The 24,220-nt window shown below is 46.5% G+C and overlaps 1 protein-coding gene across 1 annotated transcript in view; it reads right to left on the bottom strand.

Moving 5' to 3' along the window:
• The window catches only part of ALPK3 (alpha kinase 3), a 96,768-nt gene extending 75,025 nt beyond the window's left edge, over nucleotides 1-21,743 (bottom strand). The window contains exon 1 of the mRNA XM_038419636.2: nucleotides 21,461-21,743. Within this exon, the coding sequence (XP_038275564.1) occupies nucleotides 21,461-21,636 (176 nt within the window). The 5' untranslated portion in view covers nucleotides 21,637-21,743. The remainder of the gene's footprint in view (nucleotides 1-21,460) is intronic.
• Nucleotides 21,744-24,220: the final 2,477 nt, after the last annotated feature.

Below are 24,220 nucleotides of genomic sequence, written 5' to 3'. Positions count from 1 at the left end.
CTCTCAATGCCCTCAATCAGCACAGGGTAAGTACAGTTCTACTGCCCTTTACTCATACAATAAGAACAACAACATTTCATTACATTCCGCCACTCCCCCCTGCATTCAAGTGATTTGTAACCCAACCCCAGCCAAAATCTATCACTTCGGCAACACAGCTCTGTTTGCTGGATACCTAGGTAGATTAGGACTGAATGTAAATACAGTCTGGTCTTGAAGCCTTTCCCCCCAGCCCATCTCTAGCTGTCAGGGAGAGCTCATTTAGACTTCGCTTGCAAATCATAATTCGAAATTATTATTGGTTGGCCAACATCACCGAAATGAATGCACTGACATGGTCATAAACAGCTATACAAGGAAGCTAGCCAATGTTCATACTTTTCAAATCTATTATACTTTTTCAGATCCACGTATTTTATCCTACACTGTATATGCTTTTAAAGTGTGTATTAATGTTTCAATTTCAATTCAAATTTCCAAACAGTCACTAAATTGGCAACACTGCATGTAACTAATTCACAAAACTGGGGGGGTCTTAGGGAAATTCAGGGGGCTAAACACCCCCATGGGTGGTGGTTGTGTAGGGAAATCCCTGTTTGCCCACATGCTCAGGGTTTAGCTGATTGCCATATTTGGGGTCGGGAAGGACTTTTCCTCCAGGGCAGATTGGCAGAGGTCCTGGGTGGGTTTCGCCTTGCTCAGCAGTGTGAGGCACGGGTTACTTACTAGAGGATTCTCTGCACCTTGAAGTCTTTAAACTATGATTTGAGGACTTCAGTAGCTCAGACATAAGTTAGGGGTTTGTTACAGGAGTAGGTGGGTGAGATTCTGTGGCCTGCATTGTGCAGGAGGTCAGACTAGACAATCATAATGGTCCCTTCTGACCTTAAAGTCTACGATTCTAGGATGGAGGCTGCCAGCAGCTGGTATGCCAGAAACCCCTCGGAGGTGTGGTCCTGGGGCGAAGGACATAGGTAAGACTGGTTTTTGTTTGAAAACTTGTGTTAAAGAAACAAACCTCTATGCCGGAGACAGGGTGTGACAGCGAGTGCCTCAGAGCCAGGGAGAAGCCCGGTGCTGGTTAACACAACCAATGCACTTTACAGGGGGCTGCAGCTTCAGTCTACTTGGAAGCAGAGGCAAATCCAGAAGGCAGCACCTCTCTCATTAAGCGCAGCAGGTAACATTGATGCTCTGGGAATGGCACTGGGTGGAGTCTGAGGTGTTACTGACCATCACTTGGGATTAGGGTACCTGAGGAATGTCTCTCCTCCAGCTGTGATCTAAGGCTTGCTCTCCAGGAAAGGTCCCGCTCAGGAATGTTGTCTCCGCCAGGTCCAGAACCCCGAAGTTAGAAGGACACAGGGTGAAAATCATAGTTTTGGAAACCATGTCTCTCAGCTGTTTTACTAGCCCCACTCAGAACCTTCAGTCACATCAGTGTAGGCCTGTCTGTCTCCAGTGCCACAGCTTGCTTTGCTCGCCAATTCCTCTATAGGATGAGCGGGTTTGTTCACATACCTTGGGACTTGCTGCTCAGATGCCTCACAACACATACTCTGCAAGCCACACATTCTCTCCCAGGGCACCATGTGGGGACAGTAACTGGCCAGCCTATGTTAGAGGAGAGCACATTCATCTCCCCACTACACAGACCCTTCCAAATACCCAAACAGCTCATCCCTGAAAGCAGGGAACTCACTTCCTACTACTTCACTTCCCTGTCTCCTCCTCCCCCATTGATCAGACAGAGGAGATGTGCTTCAGGCTCCACGTTCTCCATGGCTTTCCCCAGAGCAGTTGTCCAGGGCAGGACTGCAGACAGCAGCAGCTGCACAGATGTGGAGTGTCCTCAAGCAGCACACCTGTGCTCTGGGCTGCCCCCAGATGGAGCTGTTTCTCTGAAATATGTATTGCTAGGCAAAGATGCAGAACTAGGATTCTATGGCCCTTTGACCTTCCAGTCTGGCTTTTTTTCCTGGGTAGTTGGGAAAGAGACTGGAAGATATTATTGGAGAAAGTGGGAAGTGCACAACAGTGGCTTTTTATCACATACAAGAAAGCAACATTAAAAATTGTTTTTTCAGGTTGTAAAGTAAATCACTCAGAAACTAGTGCCACAATTAAGGCTACCTTAATTTGTGGTATGTGAACAACCACAGCTCAGTTTCCTTGTGTGTATGCATTATGGTATAGCCTAATTACACATTTTCTACAGAACCCCTGCCTCACTCAGTGCACAGGATGGACAGGGCTAAGGAAACGAAGCTGCTCAGTTATTTGTTTTGATCTGTGACATGTAATGTATGGCCACTGCTTTGTTTACTGAACCCTCTTCGAACCTGCATAGAATATGGGAGTGTCATCCATTGGGTTTTGGGCTTTTCTGTGTTGTTGCTCATAACTGAAGGATCTGAGCAACTCAAACAACAGATGTAACTTCTCAAAACCCCTATGAGGAGTGGGGATCTGGGTCCTACGGACAGGACACTGGCACAGGCAGATTCAGGCCAAAATTTGAAAAACTCTCCTAAGGCCTTTTCTCCACACAGATGTACCAATTTAACTAAGTTAAACCACTTTAAGCATTTCCACACAAGGGGAACATCATCAGTTTCTAAACAGATTTAGTTCAATTGGTATAGCTTAAGTTTAGACAAGGCCTAAATTGGGTGCCAAAATGACAGAGCTTAACCTGAGACTCCTAGGGCCCTATTTTCCAGAGTACTATATGATTTTACAAAGCCCTCTGCTGACATTAATTAATCCACAACACTGTGGCAGGAGGTGGGTAAGGACGATCTCCAAGTCACTTGCTCAAGGCCACAGAACAGGCCATTGGCAGAGGAAAGATTCAAACTCAGGGTTTCCTGAGTTCCCTGGGGCAGATCCTCAGCTAATCCAAGTTATCACAGATCCACTGATTTACGTGAGGGTATGACAACTTACACCAGCTCCTGCTCATTCCTGCAGACCCTGCTGCCTGACTGCCCAGGGTGAGAGCATCTACAGCTCCCATGGATTTCAGTTGCAGTGAAGTGTTCGACCTCTGAAAATTAGGCCCTAGGTTTATTGAGTTGGACACCCAAGAAGTGAGGCAACCACAGTTATACCAATATTTTCACAGTTGGTCACTAACTGGTTTAACCAGCATCACATTCAAATTCAGAGGCTGAGATGGAATTCAGTTTCTCTGTAGCAGTCACCTGTCATAGCTACAAGACTATCCATTCTCTTCCTGCAATCTGTCTTGTGAACTACATACTTTCCAATTTCTGCAACAAATCAAGAAAGGGTACTACACATAACAGCCTCCTCTACAGATAACAGCCTCCTTCACTAAATACACCGGATTCATCCCCTAAGCATCATCTCCCCTATATAAGGTGGGGATTTCTTGCCTTTAAGGATTGGGAGGGGAGAACAGGGAACCCTTCTGTTATGTACAACTGTAATACCTGCCAAATTTCAGTTCTTCTGCAAGCCAAGGAGGCCGAGCAATTGACAGCACTCAATTTTTATAAAAAAAGACAACACTGGACAACCTGTGTGTGTGTTGGTGCCACTCCCCAATCACATTTTTTGCATAAGATTTTTTTTAAGATAGAAGTACCCGGTGCAATTAATTGTAAGTCCTCTGATGGAAAAGAATTCCCCCTCCCTCCCAAAAATATCTGCCTTCACCTAGTCCCTGTCATTTAATTGTTTAGTTAAATGTCAGTGTTCTCCTTCCTGGTCAAGCCTACATACTGGAATGGACAAAGTTGGTGAGGGGCTACCTGGATAGCTTGGCTTCACACATACATATGCAGATGAATTTGTTAGTCTCTAAGTACTCATGTTCTTTTTACACTATAGATGGTTGGTGAGCTGCATGTGCTGCAGTGGACACAGCAAGTCACTAACAAATTTCAATCCTCAGTTCCCGCACAGCAACTCATTTAAGCAACCTCAGCGGGGGGGGGGGGGGAGGAGGTGCGCGCACACACCTGCGTGCCATTGTCCCACAGGTCAAAAGATCTGAGTCAGGCCCACACAAAGTGAAGCTAGAATTTCATTCTCTCCGGTGACAGAAGGTGGGATCTCCTGGATGATTACTTTAGTGCTGGACACAGTCGGATCTGTTTTACTGCACTCTGACATATGATACCGCTTGGCACATGCAAACGGCTTGGTTTAAGATTTCATTTGAACTTTTCTGCCTGCAAGGTTAACTCTACTGGAAACAGAAACATAGGATCAAAGAAATGTAGAGATGGAAGGGACCTCTAGAGTCATGAGCCAGATTGAACATTTTCCAATCTCTCTACTGCCCAGTAACTACCCTGATTTTTTTTTTTTTTTTAAGAGACACAAGGTGGGTGAGGTAATATCTTTTGCTGGACCAACTTCTGTTGAGAGAGAGAAGCTTTCAAGCCACACAGAGCTCTTCTTCAGCTCTGGGAAAGGCACTACACAGGTCACAGCTAAATACAAGGTGGAACAGATTGTTTAGCATAAGTAGTTACCACATATTCTAAGGGGCAGTGGTTTTCAAACTGTGGGTCACGACCCAGTACTGGGTTGCAGAATGTAACACACTGGGTCGCGGCAGCTCTGGTCAGCACTGCCGACCAGGCTGTTAAAGATCCTGTTGGCCGTGCTGCCCGGCTAAGGCAGGTTAGCCCCCACCTGTTCTGACACTGTGCTGCACCCGAAAGCGGCCCACAGCAGGTCCAGCTCCAAGGCAGGGGGACAACAGAGCTCTGCACACTGCTCCTGCCCCGAGCACCAGCTCCACACTCCCATTGGCCAATTCCTGGCCAATGGGAGCTGGGGGAGGGGGCAGTGCCTGCATACCTCTGCCTAGGAGCCGGACTGGCTGCTGGCCACTTCCAGGGCACAGCATGGTCCGTGGTGCCAGGACAGGCAAGAAGCCTGCCTTAGCAGCCCCGCTAACCAGAAGCTGCCCAAGGAAAGCCTGCACCCCAACCCCCTGCCCCAGCCCTGAGCCCCCCCAAACCCAGAGCCCCTTCCTGCACCCCAAAACCTTCAACCCCGACCCCACCCCAGAGCCTGCACCCCCAGCCCAGAGCCCTGACCCGAACCCTAAGCCCCCTCCCACACCATGAACCCTGATTTCCAGTCCCACCCTGCAGCCCTCACCCCTGAACTCCAACCCTCTGCTCCAGCCCTGAGCCCCTCCCACACCCCAAACCCCTCATCCCCAGCTCCATTCAGTCACAGGCATCAACAATTTTCTTCAACTGGGCTGCCAGAAAAAGTTTGAAAACCACTGTTCTAAAGGATCAGTCAAGGTAGGAGTTGATCAACAACACCTCTGCAGTCATAGCACAAAAGGAGGGGGTTAGTGGGCTACAGATTGTTGTAATAAGACATAAATCTAGTGTCTATTAAGTCCATGATTTTTAGGGTCTAGCAGAGTTATGAATTTAAACTCCCAGGCTCATCTTTTGAAGTGTTGTATGAGTTTCCTTTGAGGATGAGGACTAATAGGTCAGATACAAAGTGACTGCTTTGTGAAAAGTGTTCATCGACAAGCAATAGGGTATTTTTTTCTTATTTTTCTGTGTGAATTAATCTGAGAGTGTAATTACTGTCTGATTTCACCCACATAGTGGTTATTGGAGCATTTAGTTCACTGGATGAGGTGCACTGCCACATGTTGTAAAAAGAAAAGGAGTACTTGTGGCACCTTAGAGACTAACAAATTTATTAGAGCATAAGCTTTCGTGAGCTACAGCTCACTTCATTGGATGCATCCGAATGAAATGCATCCGATGAAGTGAGCTGTAGCTCACGAAAGCTTATGCTCTAATAAATTTGTTAGTCTCTAAGGTGCCACAAGTACTCCTTTTCTTTTTGCGAATACAGACTAACACGGCTGCTACTCTGAAACCTGCCACATGTTGTGATATGCATATGCAGGATCCAGGAGACTCTTGAAAGGTGAATTGTGGGGGGTGTTGATCACTGTAGCACTGGAGAGCTGTCTGAAGGTTTTCTATCTGTTGTTCTGGTGCCGCTTTGAATGGGTGTGTCCTGGTCTGTGGGGAGCTTGCTTCTGATGATGAACTTGCCACTTCGAGAGGCTGCAGGGTGGTTTGAAAGCCAGAAGTGAGGGCTCAGGAAAAATTTCTTTCAGGATGGGGTCCCCATTGAGTATAGCAGTGTTGTTTGATGATACCCCACAGGGGTTCCAGTGTGGGGTGGTAGGGGTGTGAGGTCGGAGAGGTTTTATTTCTGTATTGAAGCAGGTTCTCTCAGGCTAATTAGGCGGCCCATTCCACGAGGCCCGTTCCTTGTTTGGTAAATGTGGTTTTAACTGTGCTAAAGTGTATATCCCAGACTTTCTCCTCAGTATCCGAGTGTCTGGCGCTAGATAACTGATTTCTTGGTGTGTTTGTGGGAGTTACTGGATCTATGAAGGTAGGTGTGGTGATCAGGCATTTCTTGTATATGGTTGGCAGTAGGATTCCATTGTTGAAGTTGATCATGGTGTCCAGGAAGTTCATGCTAGTGTGGGAGCATTCCAGAGAGTTTAATGGACAGGTCGATGTTGAAGTTGTGGTGGAACTCTGAGGGAGGAAAAGATCCGAGGTTTGGAGATGCAGGTGGAAAGTCTGGTTGAGTTTAGGAAGGGGTTTGAGCAGATGATGGAGCAAAGATATGAGGTATCTGAAGGGAAAAGCTCAGACTCACGGATGGAAGCAGGGCTGGGGAATTTTGAGGGGAGACTGGGTGAGGAAAGTGGTCAGTGAAAACATGTGACTCAAAGAACCAGGCAGAGGAAAAGACGGGCTAGTGAAGGAGAAATAGAGCTTAGGAACAGGTTTGCAGAGTTGGAAAATGAAGAAGGGGCTCAGCAGGTACTTGTTGAAGGTGGAAGGGTAAGGAAGAAGAGAAGAGAGGCTAGTCCTATAGGAAAAGCGGAAGAGTCAAGGGAGACTAAACCAAATATGAGCCCCAGGAGGATACAGGATGGGTTGAAGAAGATTATAAGGGAAAATAGGAATGGAAAGAACTTGCAGCCAGACGGAACAGGGGAGAGACTGGAGAATAGCAGAGTCACCAGGAAAAGGCAGGTCTATGTGATCGGGGACTCTTTATTGAGAAGAATAGACAGGCCTGTAACTAGAGCTGATCCAGAGAATAGAAGGGTGTGCTGTCTTCCGGGTGCTAAGATACGGGATGTAGACCTGAGGTTGAAAAGGATCCTAAAGGGAGCGGGAAAGAATCCCCTAATTATCCTTCATGTGGGAACAAATGATACGGCTAGATTCTCGCTGGAAAGTATTAAGGGAGACTATGCTAGGCTGGGGAAGACGCTTAAGGAAATTGAGGCTCAGGTGATCTTTCGCGGGATCCTTCCTGTTCCTAGAGAAGGGCAACAAAGGTGTGACAAGATTATGACTGTCAACAGATGGCTTAGGCAGTGGTGCTATAAGGAGGGCTTTGGGATGTATGGCCATTGGGAGGCATTCACGGACAGAGGACAGTTCTCTCGGGATGGACTTCATCTGAGTAGGGAAGGAAATAGACTTCTAGGATCGAGGCTGGCACAACTGATAAAGAGAGCTTTAAACTAGGAATTAGGGGGAGATGGATGGGAGATGTCCAGGAAATCTCCACGCCAGATTTTAGCATTGAGAGGGAAGAAGACAAAGTAAGAAAGGATACAGCTGTGGGTAGGAGAATGGAGCGAGGGCGGTGTGGATACTAGTCTAATAGGTTATACTGGCTGTAGAATGACTGTGCCTAATAGGGTACAAAATGTGAGCGAGGCCAAACAGCAAAAATTAAGATGTTTATACACTAATGCGAGGAGCCTAGGTAACAAAATGGAGGAACTAGAGCTACTGGTGCAGGAAGTGAAACCAGATATTATAGGGATAACAGAAACATGGTGGAATAGTAGTCATGACTGGACTACAGGTATTGAAGGGTATGTGCTGTTTAGGAAAGACAGAAACAAAGGTAAAGGTGGTGGAGTAGCATTGTATATCAATGATGAGGTAGAATGTAAAGCAATAAGAAGCGATGCAATGGATAAGACAGAGTCCGTCTGGGCAAAAATTAAATTGGGGAAGAAAACTAGTAAAGCCTCTCCTACGATAGTGCTTGGGGTGTGCTATAGACCTCAGGGATCTAATTTGGATATGGATAGAGCCCTTTTTAATGTCTTTAATAAAGTAAATACTAATGGAAACTGCGTGATCATGGGAGACTTTAACTTCCCAGATATAGACTGGAGGACCAGTGCTAGTAATAATAATAGGGCTCAGATTTTCCTAGATGCGATAGCTGATGGATTCCTTCATCAAGTAGTTGCTGAACCGACTAGAGGGGATGACATTTTAGATTTAATTTTGGTGAGTAGCGAGGACCTCATAGAAGAAATGGTTGTAGGGGACAATCTTGGCTCAAGTGATCATGAGCTAATTCAGTTCAAACTAAATGGAAGGATTAACAAAAATAAATCTGCAACTAGGGTTTTTGATTTCAAAAGGGCTGACTTTCAAATATTAAGGAAATTAGTTAGGGAAGTGGATTGGACTGAAGAATTTATGGATCTAAAGGTAGAGGAGGCCTGGGATTACTTTAAATCAAAGCTGCAGAAGCTATCGGAAGCCTTTATCCCAAGAAAGGGGAAAAAATTCATAGGAAGGAGTTGTAGACCAAGCTGGATGAGCAAGCATCTTAGAGAGGTGATTAAGAAGAAGCAGAAAGCATACAGGGAGTGGAAGATGGGAGGGATCAGCAAGGAAAGCTACCTAATTGAGGTCAGAACATGTAGGGATAAAGTGAGACGGGCTAAAAGTCGAGTAGAGTTGGACCTTGCAAAGGGAATTAAAACCAACAGTAAAAGGTTCTATAGCCATATAAATAAGAAGAAAACTAAGAAAGAAGAAGTGGGGCCGCTTAACACTGAGGATGGAGTGGAGGTTAAAGATAATCTAGGCATGGCCCAATATCTAAACAAATACTTTGCCTCAGTCTTTAATAAGGCTAAAAAGGATCTTAGGGATAATGGTAGCATGACAAATGGGAATGAGGATATGGAGGTAGATATTACCATATCTGAGGTAGAAGCGAAACTGAAACAGCTTAATGGGACTAATTCGGGGGGCCCATAGAATCATAGAATATCAGGGTTGGAAGGGACCCCAGAAGGTCATCTAGTCCAACCCCCTGCTCAAAGCAGGACCAAGTCCCAGTTAAATCATCCTAGCCAGGGCTTTGTCAAGCCTGACCTTAAAAACCTCTAAGGAAGGAGATTCTACCACCTCCCTAGGTAACGCATTCCAGTGTTTCACCACCCTCTTAGTGAAAAAGTTTTTCCTAATATCCAATCTAAACCTCCCCCATTGCAACTTGAGACCATTACTCCTCGTTCTGTCATCTGCTACCATTGAGAACAGTCTAGAGCCATCCTCTTTGAAACCCCCTTTCAGGTAGTTGAAAGCAGCTATCAAATCCCCCCTCATTCTTCTCTTCTGCAGACTAAACAATCCCAGCTCCCTCAGCCTCTCCTCATAAGTCATGTGCTCTAGACCCCTAATCATTTTTGTTGCCCTTCGCTGTACTCTTTCCAATTTATCCACATCCTTCTTGTAGTGTGGGGCCCAAAACTGGACACAGTACTCCAGATGAGGCCTCACCAGTGTCGAATAGAGGGGAACGATCACGTCCCTCGATCTACTCGCTATGCCCCTACTTATACATCCCAAAATGCCATTGGCCTTCTTGGCAACAAGGGCACACTGCTGACTCATATCCAGCTTCTCGTCCACTGTCACCCCTAGGTCCTTTTCCGCAGAACTGCTGCCGAGCCATTCGGTCCCTAGTCTGTAGCGGTGCATTGGATTCTTCCATCCTAAGTGCAGGACCCTGCACTTATCCTTATTGAACCTCATTAGATTTCTTTTGGCCCAATCTTCCAATTTGTCTAGGTCCTTCTGTATCCTATCCCTCCCCTCCAGTGTATCTACCACTCCTCCCAGTTTAGTATCATCCGCAAATTTGCTGAGAGTGCAATCCACACCATCCTCCAGATCACTTATGAAGATATTGAACAAAACGGGCCCCAGGACCGACCCCTGGGGCACTCCACTTGACACCGGCTGCCAACTAGACATGGAGCCATTGATCACTACCCGTTGAGCCCGACAATCTAGCCAGCTTTCTACCCACCTTATAGTGCATTCATCCAGCCCATACTTCCTTAACTTGCTGACAAGAATGCTGTGGGAGACCGTGTCAAAAGCTTTGCTAAAGTCAAGAAACAATACATCCACTGCTTTCCCTTCCCAGATAATCTTCATCCAAGAATATTAAAGGAATTGGCACCTGAAATTGCAAGCCCATTAGCAAGAATTTTTAATGAATCTGTAAACTCAGGAGTAGTACCGAATGATTGGAGAATTGCTAATATAGTTCCTATTTTTAAGAAAGGAAAAAAAAGTGATCCGGGTAACTACAGGCCAGTAAGTTTGACATCTGTAGTATGCAAGGTCCTGGAAAAAATTTTGAAGGAGAAATTAGTTAAGGACATTGAAGTCAATGGTAAATGGGACAAAATACAACATGGTTTTACAAAAGGTAGATCGTGCCAAACCAACCTAATCTCCTTTTTTGAAAAGGTAACAGATTTTTTAGATAAAGGAAATGCAGTGGATCTAATTTACCTAGATTTCAGTAAGGCATTTGATACCGTGCCACATGGGGAATTATTAGTTAAATTGGAGAAGATGGGGATCAATATGAACATCAAAAGGTGGATAAGGAATTGGTTAAAGGGGAGACTGCAACAGGTCCTACTGAAAGGCGAACTGTCAGGTTGGAGGGAGGTTACCAGTGGAGTTCCTCAGGGATCGGATTTGGGACCAATCTTATTTAATCTTTTTATTACTGACCTTGGCACAAAAACTGGGAGTGCGCTAATAAAGTTTGCAGACGATACAAAGCTGGGAGGTATTGCCAATTCGGAGAAGGATCGGGATATTATACAGGAGGATCTGGATGACCTTGTAAATTGGAGTAATAGTAATAGGATGAAATTTAATAGTGAGAAGTGTAAAGTTATCCATTTAGGGATTAATAACAAGAATTTTAGTTATAAATTGGGGATGCATCAATTAGAAGTAACAGAAGAGGAGAAGGACCTTGGAGTATTGGTTGATCATAGGATGACTATGAGCTGCCAATGTGATATGGCTGTGAAAAAAGCTAATGCGGTTTTGGGATGCATCAGGAGAGGCATTTCCAGTAGGGATAAGGAGGTTTTAGTACTGTTATACAAGGCACTGGTGAGACCTCACCTAGAATACTGTGTGCAGTTCTGGTCTCCCATGTTTAAAAAGGATGAATTCAAGCTGGAGCAGGTACAGAGAAGGGCTACTAGGATGATCCGAGGAATGGAAAACTTGTCTTATGAAAGGAGACTCAAGGAGCTTGGCTTGTTTAGCCTAACTAAAAGAAGGTTGAGGGGAGATATGATTGCTCTCTATAAATATATCAGAGGGATAAATACAGGAGAGGGAGAGGAATTATTTCAGCTCAGCACCAATGTGGACACAAGAACAAATGGGTATAAACTGGCCACCAGGAAGTTTAGACTTGAAATCAGACGAAGGTTTTTAACCATCAGAGGAGTGAAGTTTTGGAATAGCCTTCCAAGGGAAGCAGTGGGGGCAAAAGATCTATCTGGTTTTAAGATTCTACTTGATAAGTTTATGGAGGAGATGGTATGATGGGATAATGGGATTTTGGTAAGTAATTGATCTTTAAATATTCAGGGTAAATAGGCCAAATCCCCTGAGATGGGATATTAGATGGATGGGATCTGTGTTACCCAGGAAAGAATTTTCAGTAGTATCTGGCTGGTGAATCTTGCCCATATGCTCAGGGTTTAGCTGATTGCCATACTTGGGGTCGGGAAGGGAATTTTCCTCCAGGGCAGATTGGAGAGGCCCTGGAGGTTTTTCGCCTTCCTCTGTAGCATGGGGCATGGTTGACTTGAGGGAGGCTTCTCTGCTCCTTGAAGTCTTTAAACCATGACTTAAGGACTTCAATAGCTCAGACATGGGTGAGGTTTTTCATAGGAGTGGGTGGGTGAGATTCTGTGGCCTGCACTGTGCAGGAGGTCAGACTAGATGATCAGAATGGTCCCTTCTGACCTTAGTATCTATGAATCTATGAGTTTGAGTTGATTTTGTTTGCATTTTGAGTTTAAGACCAAAAAACAATGAAGCTATCACATACACGTTGTGATCTTAGTGTGCTTTCAAGTATTTCCTGTAATGAAGTATCCCATTCCCTCCCAAATATCATGCCTCAGCATTTATGTCACAAGTGGGCTTACTGCTTCATGCACAGTGGTAATTAGTATGGGGCACTATTTTATCAGTAGAATACCGAGAGCTTTATAAGATTTTTTTAGTAGTATCACTCACCATTTTATGGACTGGAATATGGAGGCACAGATGGGTTAAGTGACTTGGCCAAGGTCACAAGGGGAGTGTCAGAATTAGGGCTCAATGAATAGTAGGAGACATTTTCTGAATTGAAAATAATTTCTGCAAAGAGCTTGTAGTGTTTGGTTTGTATCTGACAATTCAAAGTTAAGGTTACTGCAAAGGCTGGAACAGACTCTTGACAGAACACTGTACTGATACAGGAGATGCATGTTTCAGAGACCATTCTGCATCCCTCCATCAGATGGGAGAATGCCAAGTGCAGGACATGTTAGAGGGATTCATTCAGAGTCTGTGGCCATCACTTTATTACTGTTAGAAAGGAAGACTAAAATTCACACACACACAGGTTGAACAATGCTAGAAGAGAGATGCACAACCAATTAATAATACCTAGTTCTTATATAAAGTTTTTCAGCACTAGATCTCAAAGGGCTTTATAAAGGGGTCAGTTTCAGTCTCTTCCCACAAACTGATTCTGGACCAGCTCACAGGTGCACAGCACTTGACCACTCACGATATAGCTAGTTGATATTGGCAGGTCTCTTCAGAAGAGGCCTGAAAATGCAGCCCAGTCACGGGGCCTCCTTGTGCTAGGTGCTACACAAACCCAGAACAAAAAGAGAGGTCTCTGCTCTAAAAAGCTACTATCTAGAGACCATCTCATGAAGAGTTATTTATGCTTTTGGAGTGACTAATGGTCCCACTACCTTTCCGAGATTGGGACGTTGTCCAGACAATGTCAGCACACCGAAATCCCCACATCCCATAATAACAAGGATGTTAAGTCCTTCCTTGAGTTGGTTTCTTAGCACACATTTATTGACAAAGCAAACTCTTTCAGGAGCTTACAAAAGCCAAACCATCCAAGAAGGAACTTCTATAAAATAAGGAAGCGGAGCATGCTTTTCAGGAACTAAATGGATGCCTGTGTTCTCAGCCTGTTGTATTACAGCCAGATCTTTCACCTTCACTTTATAGTATATGCTGATGCAAGACATGTAGGTCTGGGAGCAATTCCTGGTCAGAAAAGCAGAGAACTTAGAAATTCATTCCATATGCTGGGTGATAGTAGCATCTCTCTGAGCTGGTCTACAATGCAAAAGAAAGTTATCCAATACAAGGCTAAGAGGGGTGTCATAAATATAAAAGGAAGGGTAACCACCTTTCTGTATTCAGAACTATAAAATCCTTCCTGGCCAGAGGCAAAACCCTTTCACTTGTAAAGGGTTAAAAAGCTAAGATAACCTCCGTAGCACCTGACCAAAATGACCAATGAGGAGACAAGATACTTTCAAAGCTGGGGGGCGGGAGGGGGGGAGAGAGAAGAAAGGATCTGTCTGTCTGTGTGCTGCTTTTGCTGGGAACAGATCAGGAATGCAGCTCAGAACTCTGTAAAAAGTTAGTAAGTAATCTAGCTAGAAATGCGTTAGATTTCTTTTGTTTAATGGCTGGTAAAATAACCGTGCCGAATGGAATGTATATTCCTGTTCTTGTGTCTTTTTGTAACTTAAGGTTTTGCCGAGAGGGATTCTCTATGTTTTGAATCTGATTACCCTGTAAGGTATTTACCATCCTGATTTTTACAGAGGTGATTCTTTTACTTTTTCTTTAATTAAAAGTCTTCTTTTAAGAACCTGATTGCTTTTTCATTGTTCTTAAGATCCAAGGGTTTGGGTCTGTGTTCACCTGTACAAATTGGTGAGGATTTTTATCAAGCCTTCCCCAGGAAAGGGGGTGTAGGGCTTGGGGGGAAGACGTCTCCAAGTGGGCTCTTTCCCTGTTCTTTGTTTAACAGGCTTGGTGGTGGCAGGGTTCAATGACAAGACAAAGTTTGTACCTTGAAGAAGTTTTTAACCTAAGCTAGTAAGAATAAGTTTAGGGGGTCTTTCATGCAGGTCCCCACATCTTTACTCTAGAGTTCAGAGTGGAGAAGGAACCTTGACAAGGGGCTAGATCCATAAACGGTCAATGCCAAGTGCCAACTCCTGTGCACCCTGCCACCTGTTGGTATTGTCAGCTCTGAGTTAGGCGCCCAAATTCCTCACACAAAGCACAGGGAGAGTTTGTTTATTTCTACGCTGCTGCCAGTGGTGGCAGCATGTAGAGTATGCATAGCTACCTGCTGCAGTGAAAAGTGGGCTGCATCCACACTGCGGTGTGTAGCTACAAGCAGCAGTGAAAGGCTCTCGCAGGAGGGAAGCAGCAGGAAGCTGCTGGAGCCTTTCCCCGCTGCCAGAGTCTTTCCCTGTGGTGGGGAAAGGCTCTGGCAGTGGAACATTATACTTCTAAAAATAGCAATGTAGGCAGGGGACGCACCGCTTGGGCATGTGCAGAGCAGTGTAGGGTACGTACCCTAAGGGTTCAGACGTGTCTAATCTCCTCGCCTAAGCAGCGCCTCACCATCTACATTACTATATATACCCATGGTAGTTGTTGTGCCGTCTATGTACTCTACATGCCACTGTAAGGAATGTTCAGTGTGTATGTACCCTTGGGCACCTTTCAGGAGCCAGCACACTGAGTGGGAATCTGTCTAAGCCAGCCAGGAGTGACATGCAGAGAAAAGCGTTGCAACTTCAATCCCAGGTGCTTAAGTGCCTGCCTGACAGGCTGGAGGGAGACACCTATCTCTGTCCAGGATTCTTAGCCATGAAGCCTCTCCTGCAGTAAGAAATCTCAGCCAGATCAGCCATTTCTCACAAACCAGAAAGAGGCACCCCACCCCATTACAACCAATAGCCCAGTGCTAGGGCACTCAGCTGGGATGTGGGAAACCCCTATTCAAATCCCTGCTCTGGCTGATTTGGAGCAGGACTGGAACTTGACTGTACCACATCTCAGGTGAGTGCCCTGACCAACGGGCTACAGATTCAAACTCTTTCTTGCTCTTGCGCAATGAATATTTATAGAGTCGAACAGCTTCAACCAGAGAAACAGAGCACCACTCCAAAATATCCAAAAGCCTGGTAGTCAGGGTGCTCACCTGGGAAATAGGAGACCTGGGTCCAAGTCAGCCAGAGCAGGGATTTGAATCTGGGTCCCACTACCCAGGTGAGTGCTCTAACCATTGAGCTACTGGATATTCTGGGAACACATCCACCCACCCAAATATTCCCAATCTCTGAGGTCCGGTCCAGGGCTAGCCCTTCTTAATACTGCAAATCACTTGGCTTTGGCAATGAGTAAGTTAACTCCCAAATAAATATTTTACCAGTTTAAAATGTGCTTCCTTTAAGTTTCCTGTGACGCTCCCTTGTTTTTGTATTGTAAGAAAGGTCAGAGACTACCCAGGTTATGTATTTGCTTATTCATCTCCTCTAACGTAAGCAGTCCTTCCCACTCTCTACTCATGCAGACGTCTGTATGCATCTAATCATTTTCACCACCTTATGCCCCTTCTAATTCTCTGGAGCGAGGGTGAGGAGAACTGCATGCAGCGTTCCAGGTGAAGGGACACCCGATTCATATATAATGGCATCGTACTGTCAGTGATAGCTATTCCTTTCTTTAAAGCATAACATCTAGTTTGCTTTTTTAACAACCACCGTGAAGTTACCCGAAGTTTTCCTTAACATGGCCACAGTGATGCCCAGGGAGTTTGTCTGAGTGCTTACAGTTAATTTAGAACCCAGAAGCGTAGATCAGTTATTCAGATATGCATTACCTAGCATGTGTCAGTATTGCATTCTGTCTGCTATTTTATTATTCACTCACCTAACTTTTTAGGTCCTTCTGAAGTTCCTTAGTCTTATCTAGATTGGACTAACCTAAATAGCTGTCATTTACAAGTGATACACCATCATGGCTCACTCCCTTTTCAATCTTGTTAGGGCACAGTCTTTAAATTATATGATCACTAACTATTTATTCCCCGCAGTACCTTGGTTTATTCAGGCTCTGACCTGCACTATAGAAGACAAGGGAATTTTGCCATCAACTTCAATGGGAGCCATATCAAGCCCTCAGTGCACAAGATGGACAGTGCTTAGGGAATGAATCAGGGCTGTATAGTGAGGGAGACTGTTGGCTGTAGGATCCCTGCCTCGTGTGTTGCAGAAATAAGGTGTGTTGGGAATGAGGCAGGTGATTTCAGGGAGAAAGGATGGTTGTGTGGTTAGGGCAGTTGAATGCCATCGGCAGCACTGGATTCTCTCTTTGCCACAGAGTCCCTATGTGATGCTGGACAATCCATTTAAACCAAAGTTTTCCCAAGTGGTCACATTGTGTGTGCCTCATTTTCTTAGGTGCCCAACTTGAGGCCTAACTTGCAGAAATGCTAAGCAATCACAGCTGCAAAAGTCGACTGGAGCTGTGCTTTGAACATACAAAGTTCTCTGGAAAAAAAATCAGGCCCTAGGCACCTCATGTTGGGCACTCCCCAAAAAAACCCCACCAAATCAATGAATGATTTATACATCATTTCTATTTCCAGCTCCCACCTATAGACAGAGGATAATACCACCACCTCACCAGAGTGGTGGTAAGAATAAATTCATTAAAGTTCACAATGTATTCAAATACTATGGAGACAGCCACCATAAAAATGAAGAAATTAATTCTGTATTCAGGTCTGGTTTTGGAGGGTATGCAATATATCCGGCCTGAAATCACACTGAATGATGAGAATAATAAATACTGAACAGCTAGCCACTCTGTGAGCACCATCTGTCCTGTGCACTGGGTGAGGCAGCAGTCTTGTGGAAATAACAGCATGTGATCATGTAATTAGAGACTGCATCATAACACAAACTGTGTAAAGTAGGGCGCCCAGGCAACCCTAATTCTGACACTTCCCAACTTTTGAGCTCCTGACTGTCCAACCTTCATGCTCTTTTGACTTTTCTGTATGTAATTGGTAGATATTTACTGCCACCACCCCAGAATTCTTGGGGCACCATTAGCCTTTTGCCATGCTGAAAATTGACCATGTCTCTTCACTAGAAAATAGGTGTGTTCTTAACTCACGTTAAAATCCCAGTGAAAGCAAGCAAGTCTGTACTCCTCACGTGCTACTGTGTGAAAACTACCAACAGCCTTGTCTTCACTAAGAATTACCTCAAGTTAGCTATCTTGAGTTAGCTAGCACAGGTTACACATCTTTTTTCCTAGTGAAGAAAAGGCTTTATTCCTACTACTTTAGCCCGTTTCTAATCCAGGACAGTAGTTTACATCTCTCACCTCATGACTACCTAGGTTATGTCAACACCCCTTTTTAGCAGTAAAATTACAGTGAGATGATCACACACACACTCCCTGTGAAATCTTAGTGGACACAAGGCACAGGTAATTAACTGAAGTCAATATTGTCTCCCCCTCCACCCACAGTTGACTTTACCTACCTGTACTGCAGTAAACTGAGGGCATGTCTTCACTAGCAACGTTAAAGTGCTGAGTAGCGGCATAGCACTGGGAGAGAGTTCTCCCAGCGCTATTAAAAAAAAAAAAACAACAACCCACCTCCATGAGGGGAATAGCTATCAGCACTGGTGCACTGTCTACACTGGCACTTTATAGCACTGAAACTTGCAGCGCTCGGGGGGGGGGGGGGGGGGTTACCTGAGCGAGAAAGTTGCAGCGCTGTAAAGTACCAGTGTAGATAAGCCCAAATAGAGGACCTTGTCTCCATGAGGGATTTTACAGAAAGATAACCATCTGAAGTCAGCTCAACCTGTAAAATCACAGGTGTTTTGACAATGAAGACCTATCCTTAGTCTTCTTACTAGTGATTGTGAAGAACTGTCAAAAACTTTTTCACAGTCCAAATACATTAGAGCAATCAGCTCTCCTTTATCCAGTAAAGATAAAGTTGAAAGAATTCTAGTAGATTGCAAAGGCATGACTTTCCTTTATTTTAGTTATCACACTTAGGAAGCCTCATAGATCTGTAATTCTCTGGTCTCCCCTAATTCATTTTCTTCTCACATTATAGAATGAAAATATTATACTTATTTCTCTGGTATAGTAACTGTTTTAAATGAGACTGCAAATATTTGGTAGCTGCTCAGCCACTTCATTCTTAAATTCATTCAGAACTCTGGCATATATTATCTGGTTGTGATGACTTGTTATTCTGCTATTTACAATTTTGTTCCAATACCTCCTTTTGACACTTCATTTTCTTAGGTTTCAGAGTAGCAGCCGTGTTAGTCTGTATTCACAAAAAGAAAAGGAGTACTTGTGGCACCTTAGAGACTAACAAATTTATTAGAGCATAAGCTTTCGTGAGCATCCGATGAAGTGAGCTGTAGCTCACAAAAGCTTATGCTCTAATAAATTTGTTAGTCTCTAAGGTGCCACAAGTACTCCTTTTCTTTTTTCATTTTCTTAGTACCTCTTTATTACCCAAAAAGTATAGGTTTGAGGTAGGTACCTCTAGCATCCTGCGTGGCAAAGACTGATGCAACTTGTCCTCTCTGCACTGTTCTTATCCCACTTAAATGCTTCTTCGCTTCCTGTGATCTGTCTTAAAATTCTCACAAGATTCCTGCTTTGAATGCATGAGTTTGTTTTAGGTTTTAGTTTTATAAACAATTGCTCTTCAGATTCCCTCATCACCTAATTTTCAACTTGTATTTCTACTCCTGTAAAATGTAGCAAACAATTACTTTCTTTCCAGCGAATTAAAACAATTGTTTGCCAAATTCTACTGGCCCCTTCATAACATTCATAGGTTGCAAAGATGAGATTTAATGCATAATTTGGCCTGCAGGGTATTGATTAGAGTCTGGATACATGAGAAGCAGAGAACCCAGTGTCAGTCTCAGAGCCCAGGCTGAGTTTGTAAGGATAGCAGATGTTTTTACCTGTAAGCAGGGCAATTTTGACAGTCATTGAGAGACAAATGACCAGAACATCATGACACTTTTCACTCTTCTGACAAAAGCATTTAAGGAGCAATTACTGGACACAACCAGATTTCCAACCCGCTAACCCAGAGTCTAAGCTGCCATTTTTTGGCAAGACTCAAGACAGTTCTAAAGAGCCAACTCCAGTAGTAGCTGCCTTTCACCCATGTACTGGAGCCTTCTCCCACGGTCTGTAGAGCAGGACACAGCTCTTTGAGCACACTGATCTCCTCAGCCATGGTCAGCAGGCACATCTCTGTGCTCATTCCTGGACATATGTACAACATTTGGTACTGTAAATCACAGGTTACTACTATGCAACTTTAGGGACTTTGGGGCATACATGTATCACTCCACCATATAGTGGGCCCAAGCTACCAAAGGAATCTCCTCCTCTCCATCACAGAAGCCTTGTAAGAAAACTGCACCCCTCAGATACAATGGAGTGGTCATAACAAGACTAGGGTGACCAGAGAGCAAGTGTGAAAAATCAGGACACGGAGTGGTGGGTAATTGGTGCCTATAGAAGGCAAAGCCCAAATATCAAGACTGTCCCTATAAAATCAGGACATTCTAAACAAGAATAAGATTCCAGAGAGCAGGAGGGAGAGCTTATTACAGATATAAATCCAACCTCCTACTCCTCAGCTTTTCACCAGCAATAAAGCCAAAACACCACTCACAGGAGTTACCCCTCCCAACCCAAGACTGAAGCAGAGGGCAGCAACAATGCACTTGCTTCTCTTCTCATAAGGAGCACAGATTCCAGGGTTATGTATAGGAGGCAGATTGGGTACCTGAGTTTGCAAAGTCAGCCCTCAGTTTGTGTAAGCAGCTTGCCCAGTCACCCAGGAAATCTGTGACAGAGCTAGGATTGTCACACCAAATACAAGCTCATTCTTTCTCTCTTGAGGATCACTGCCAGCCAGTGCCCTCGCGACTCCTAAGTGCAAAGCTATGTGTTCTTCCAAAGGACTATTCTATCATTCAGAAACAAGTGCCTCATTGGAATAATGCCTCTCCACTGTGGGCCCTAAAGTGTCATTCTTTTTATCGATTTATAAGTCATCCCTCAAAGTATATTACTAGGTGCTTATACAAGAGTTCCAACAAACCTTCCCAAGTTCCACACAAACTCAGCAACTGTTTGGGGGTCAGGGGAATGGGGAAAGGGACCCACTGTTGGTAGAAGAGAAGCACTGGGTTTTTTGGCTTTTCTGCCATTACATTTCCCATTACAGATAGAAGAAGCATGCTACTGCTCTTCTGCTTCCTACAATATTCATTGCTATTGCCCACTGATGCCATTTGTGTTCCTGTGTTAGTTACCTGGGTGTAATGCACAGTGTGAGCTCACCCGCACTTCAGGGCAAGCCTTGATAATAGCATTCCCTATGGATAGTACCTAAACTGGCTGTCAGAATGGTTGGCAGTTACACAAACACACCCAGGGAAATTCACAAGGGGAGAGGCGAAATGACCTAACGCCACACATAGGGGCACGCACACATCAGACTGTCTGGGTTACCCATTCCCAGAAAGGGCCCCAGCACTGAGTCCCACACACCAGCCCGGCTTTTTTCAGCTGGCCTTAGCCCCAATCCTGCACCTGGGACAGTTACCAAGGGAACTTCCCTAGGGGACAGGCTCCGACTGTACCCTGGCTAGTCCGGGCTGGGCTGGGAGGGCACAGGTGCCCTAGAGGAGACAAAGCACTGGGGTGTGGCCAGCACTGACCCTGGATCCGACACGTGGGCGCTCCTCTAAGGGCGGCCCTCTCCACCGCGGGAGCCGTGGCTGCTGCCCCACGTGCCAGGGACCGGACAGGCGGCAGCCCCTGCGCCCGGCGTCCTTCAGGCCCCAGCTGCGCCAAGCTGCAGCTGCGGGGCGCAAGGAGCTTCAGGGCCAACGCCGAGGCCTCCCCCGCAGCCACAGCGCCGGCCCGCCCGGCCCCCGGCGCCTTCGCTCGCTCGCTCGCTCGCCCGCCCCCGCTGTCCCCACCGGCCTAGCCTCCAGCCCGGCCCCCAGCCCCGCTCCGCAGCCCAGTCACCCGCCCCCGCGCCGCTCGGACCCAGCCCCGCGTCGGGCCCAGGGCTCCCGCCGAGCCTAGCGCCCAGCCCGCCGGCCGGCCTTCACCTGTTCTCGGGCCGGATGCTGAGCAGGTAGCTGCGGCTGTCGGGCCGGGTGCTCCAGCCGGGGCCCTCGCCCTCCTCGCTCTCCGCCCCAGGGCCGGGGGCGCTGCTGGGGCTGTAGAGCGAGTAGCGCCCGTTGCCCGAGTAGGAGCGGCTCAGGGGTCTCCGGCGGGAGCCCATCTCCACCCGGCGGCGCCCGCCCGCCCGTCCGTCCGGAGCCCCGACGCCTGGGGGACTGCGCGTCCCGGGGCGCGCTGGGGGAGCGGGCTGCCCGCGGGGCGGTGCCCGACCTAGCCTGCGCCCCCGGCTCCCTGCGCAGCGCCCGCCCCGCTCCATCAGCGGCTATTTTTAGGCACCAGCGCTTCTGTCAGCATTTCCAGGCCCTGGGCGCCGCGCCCCGCAGCACATGGGGCTGTCACTCACTCGGAGCCGGACAGCCTGGGGCACCCCGCAGCCGGGTTCCGGCACCGGGACCTCCCAAACCGGGCACCTGCAGCCCCGCACTGGGACACTGGGCACAAAGACCCCTGCACCGTGACCTCCCGCACTGGACACCGGGATCCCCGTACTTGGACCCTGGGCACAAGGGCCGCCCGGAACCCCGGCTCCAGAACTCGCCCCCCCCAACTAGGAACCTCCTCAGGCAGGCCATCAGGAGCCACCTTACCATGATCCCCTCACATCCAGGACCAAGTCCCTCTCAAACCTCAGCATGCCACTGCGACCCCCAGCCACTTCATCACAACCTCCTCTTCCCAGCCCCATTCCCCCCAGGCACCACGACTCCCCTCCTTCGCCACAACACTGGGATCCCCCCCCCCCGGGACATACTCCGAGCCTGCCTGGGGGTGCCAGGCTCCACGCACACTCCTCTAACTGCATGGACACTCTAAGGTGCCACAAGTACTCCTTTTCTTTTTGCATGGACACCAATATCCTCCTCACATCCCAGCCGTGGGAACTGGGACCTCTCCCCACCCAGGCACTGCTTTCGACCCCCTCCTGTCCCGCTCCCTGTCTGCGCCCCAGGATTCCTTTCCCCCTCGCCCCTCCCTCCACCGGGGCCACAGGATCACCCTACTCCCCCTCTCTGCTCCCCAGCACTGGGGATCTCCCATAACCCTCCCGCTGTAATAAGGGTATAACGCTGAATTGTATTGTCTGGTCACAGTCCCATGACCTGGTTGGCGTGACAAGGTTATTACCCCATCACATGACAGGGTCAGTGTCCATTGTCTCCCGCGGTTCCTATTATATCTATCAAATGAGTCTAAAGCCTAATGCCAGCTAACCCAGCCCCAGCTAGCCGGCCAATGACTGCTCTCTGACAGGTTTCAGAGTAGCAGCCGTGTTAGTCTGTATCCGCAAAAAGAAAAAGGAGTATTTGTGGCACCTTAGAGACTATTAGTCTCTAAGGTGCCACAAGTACTCCTTTTCTTTTTGCTCTCTCTGAGCCTCCCTGGCTTTCTGACCTCCAGGCCACTTCTCAAAACAGTGCCTTCTGCAGCGGGTTGTAGGGATTTCCCTACATCCCCTGAATTTCCCCAAATAGCGCCCCCCCCCCTCCAGTGGTCAACTAGTAGTTATGCAGGGTTGCCAATTTAGTCTTTGGTTGGAAATCTGAATTGAAATTGAAACATTAATACACACTTAAAATATATATATATATATATAGTATATGATAAAATACTTGTACCTGAAAAAGTATAATAGGTTTGAAAGTATGAAAAAAGACTAGCTTCTTCACCCAGCTCTTGTTCTTTCTGACAATGTTGGCACATTCGTTTTGGCAATGTTGCCCAACTTTATAATTTCAAATTATGATTTGTAAGCAAGGTCTGAATGAGTTCTTCCCCCTGACAGCTAGTGATAAGTCAGGGGTGTGGGGGAAGGCTTCAGGACCAGACTGTATTTACATGAACTCACCTGCTCGTCCTAGGTATCCAGCAGACAGAACTGTGCTGCCCAGGTTATCAATTTTGGCTGGTGTTGGAATACAAATCATTTTAGTATTGAATGTGTGTGGGGCGGGGAAGGTTCATGAAATGTTGTTATCCTTATTGTAGGAGTAAAGGGCAGCAGTACTGTACTTAGCCTGTCCTGATTGAGAGGGGTCACCCTCAATGCTTAATTTTTGCCAGGGCAGAGCCCTGGCACCTCTAGGCTTGTCAGTTCATAGCCCTGAGAACCTTTGGGCTTGCCACATCTGTTATGCAAGTAAAAAACTTGCTTGAGCCCTGTCACCTCTTTCATTACAAATTAAGCACTGGTCACCCTCAGCTGAACTGCACTTGCTAAGCAAGGGGTTTGGATGGCAGATCCCAGTGGAGAGAGTTGGGGGGACGGGACAGGGATTTTGCTTGGTGGTGTGGCCTGTGCCTAAGAGTCACAGGCACTATTTGACTTGCCCCTCTCCCCTATGTAAAGATAGAGCTTATTAGATTCCATAGAGAGTCTTTTTTATTTTGTTAAGTGGTCACTAGAGCTGAAATCACTAATAATCAGGTCTAAGTGCTTAGACCTCCTGCAGCACAGCATGTCTGTGGAAAAGACAGCCCAGCCTGCACTCGCTGTGAGCTTTCCCCCACTGAGAGCTGAAATCACTGAGAGCTGGATGGAACCTCAAGAGACCGACTCACAGAAGTCACAGTGGCAGCAGAAGGAGATGGCACAGGGCCAGCGGCAATGGAGTGGTGGAGTGAATTGTGGTATGACAAACAGCAGCCAGAGCAAGCGGCCGGAACAAGTGGCAAGCAGCTGAAGG

This window comes from Dermochelys coriacea, chromosome 10, assembly GCF_009764565.3.
Source record: "Dermochelys coriacea isolate rDerCor1 chromosome 10, rDerCor1.pri.v4, whole genome shotgun sequence".
Classification (NCBI taxonomy): Eukaryota; Metazoa; Chordata; order Testudines; family Dermochelyidae; genus Dermochelys; species Dermochelys coriacea.
Note: the sequence above shows the minus strand (reverse complement) of the source record. Positions and strands in the feature narration are given on the sequence as shown.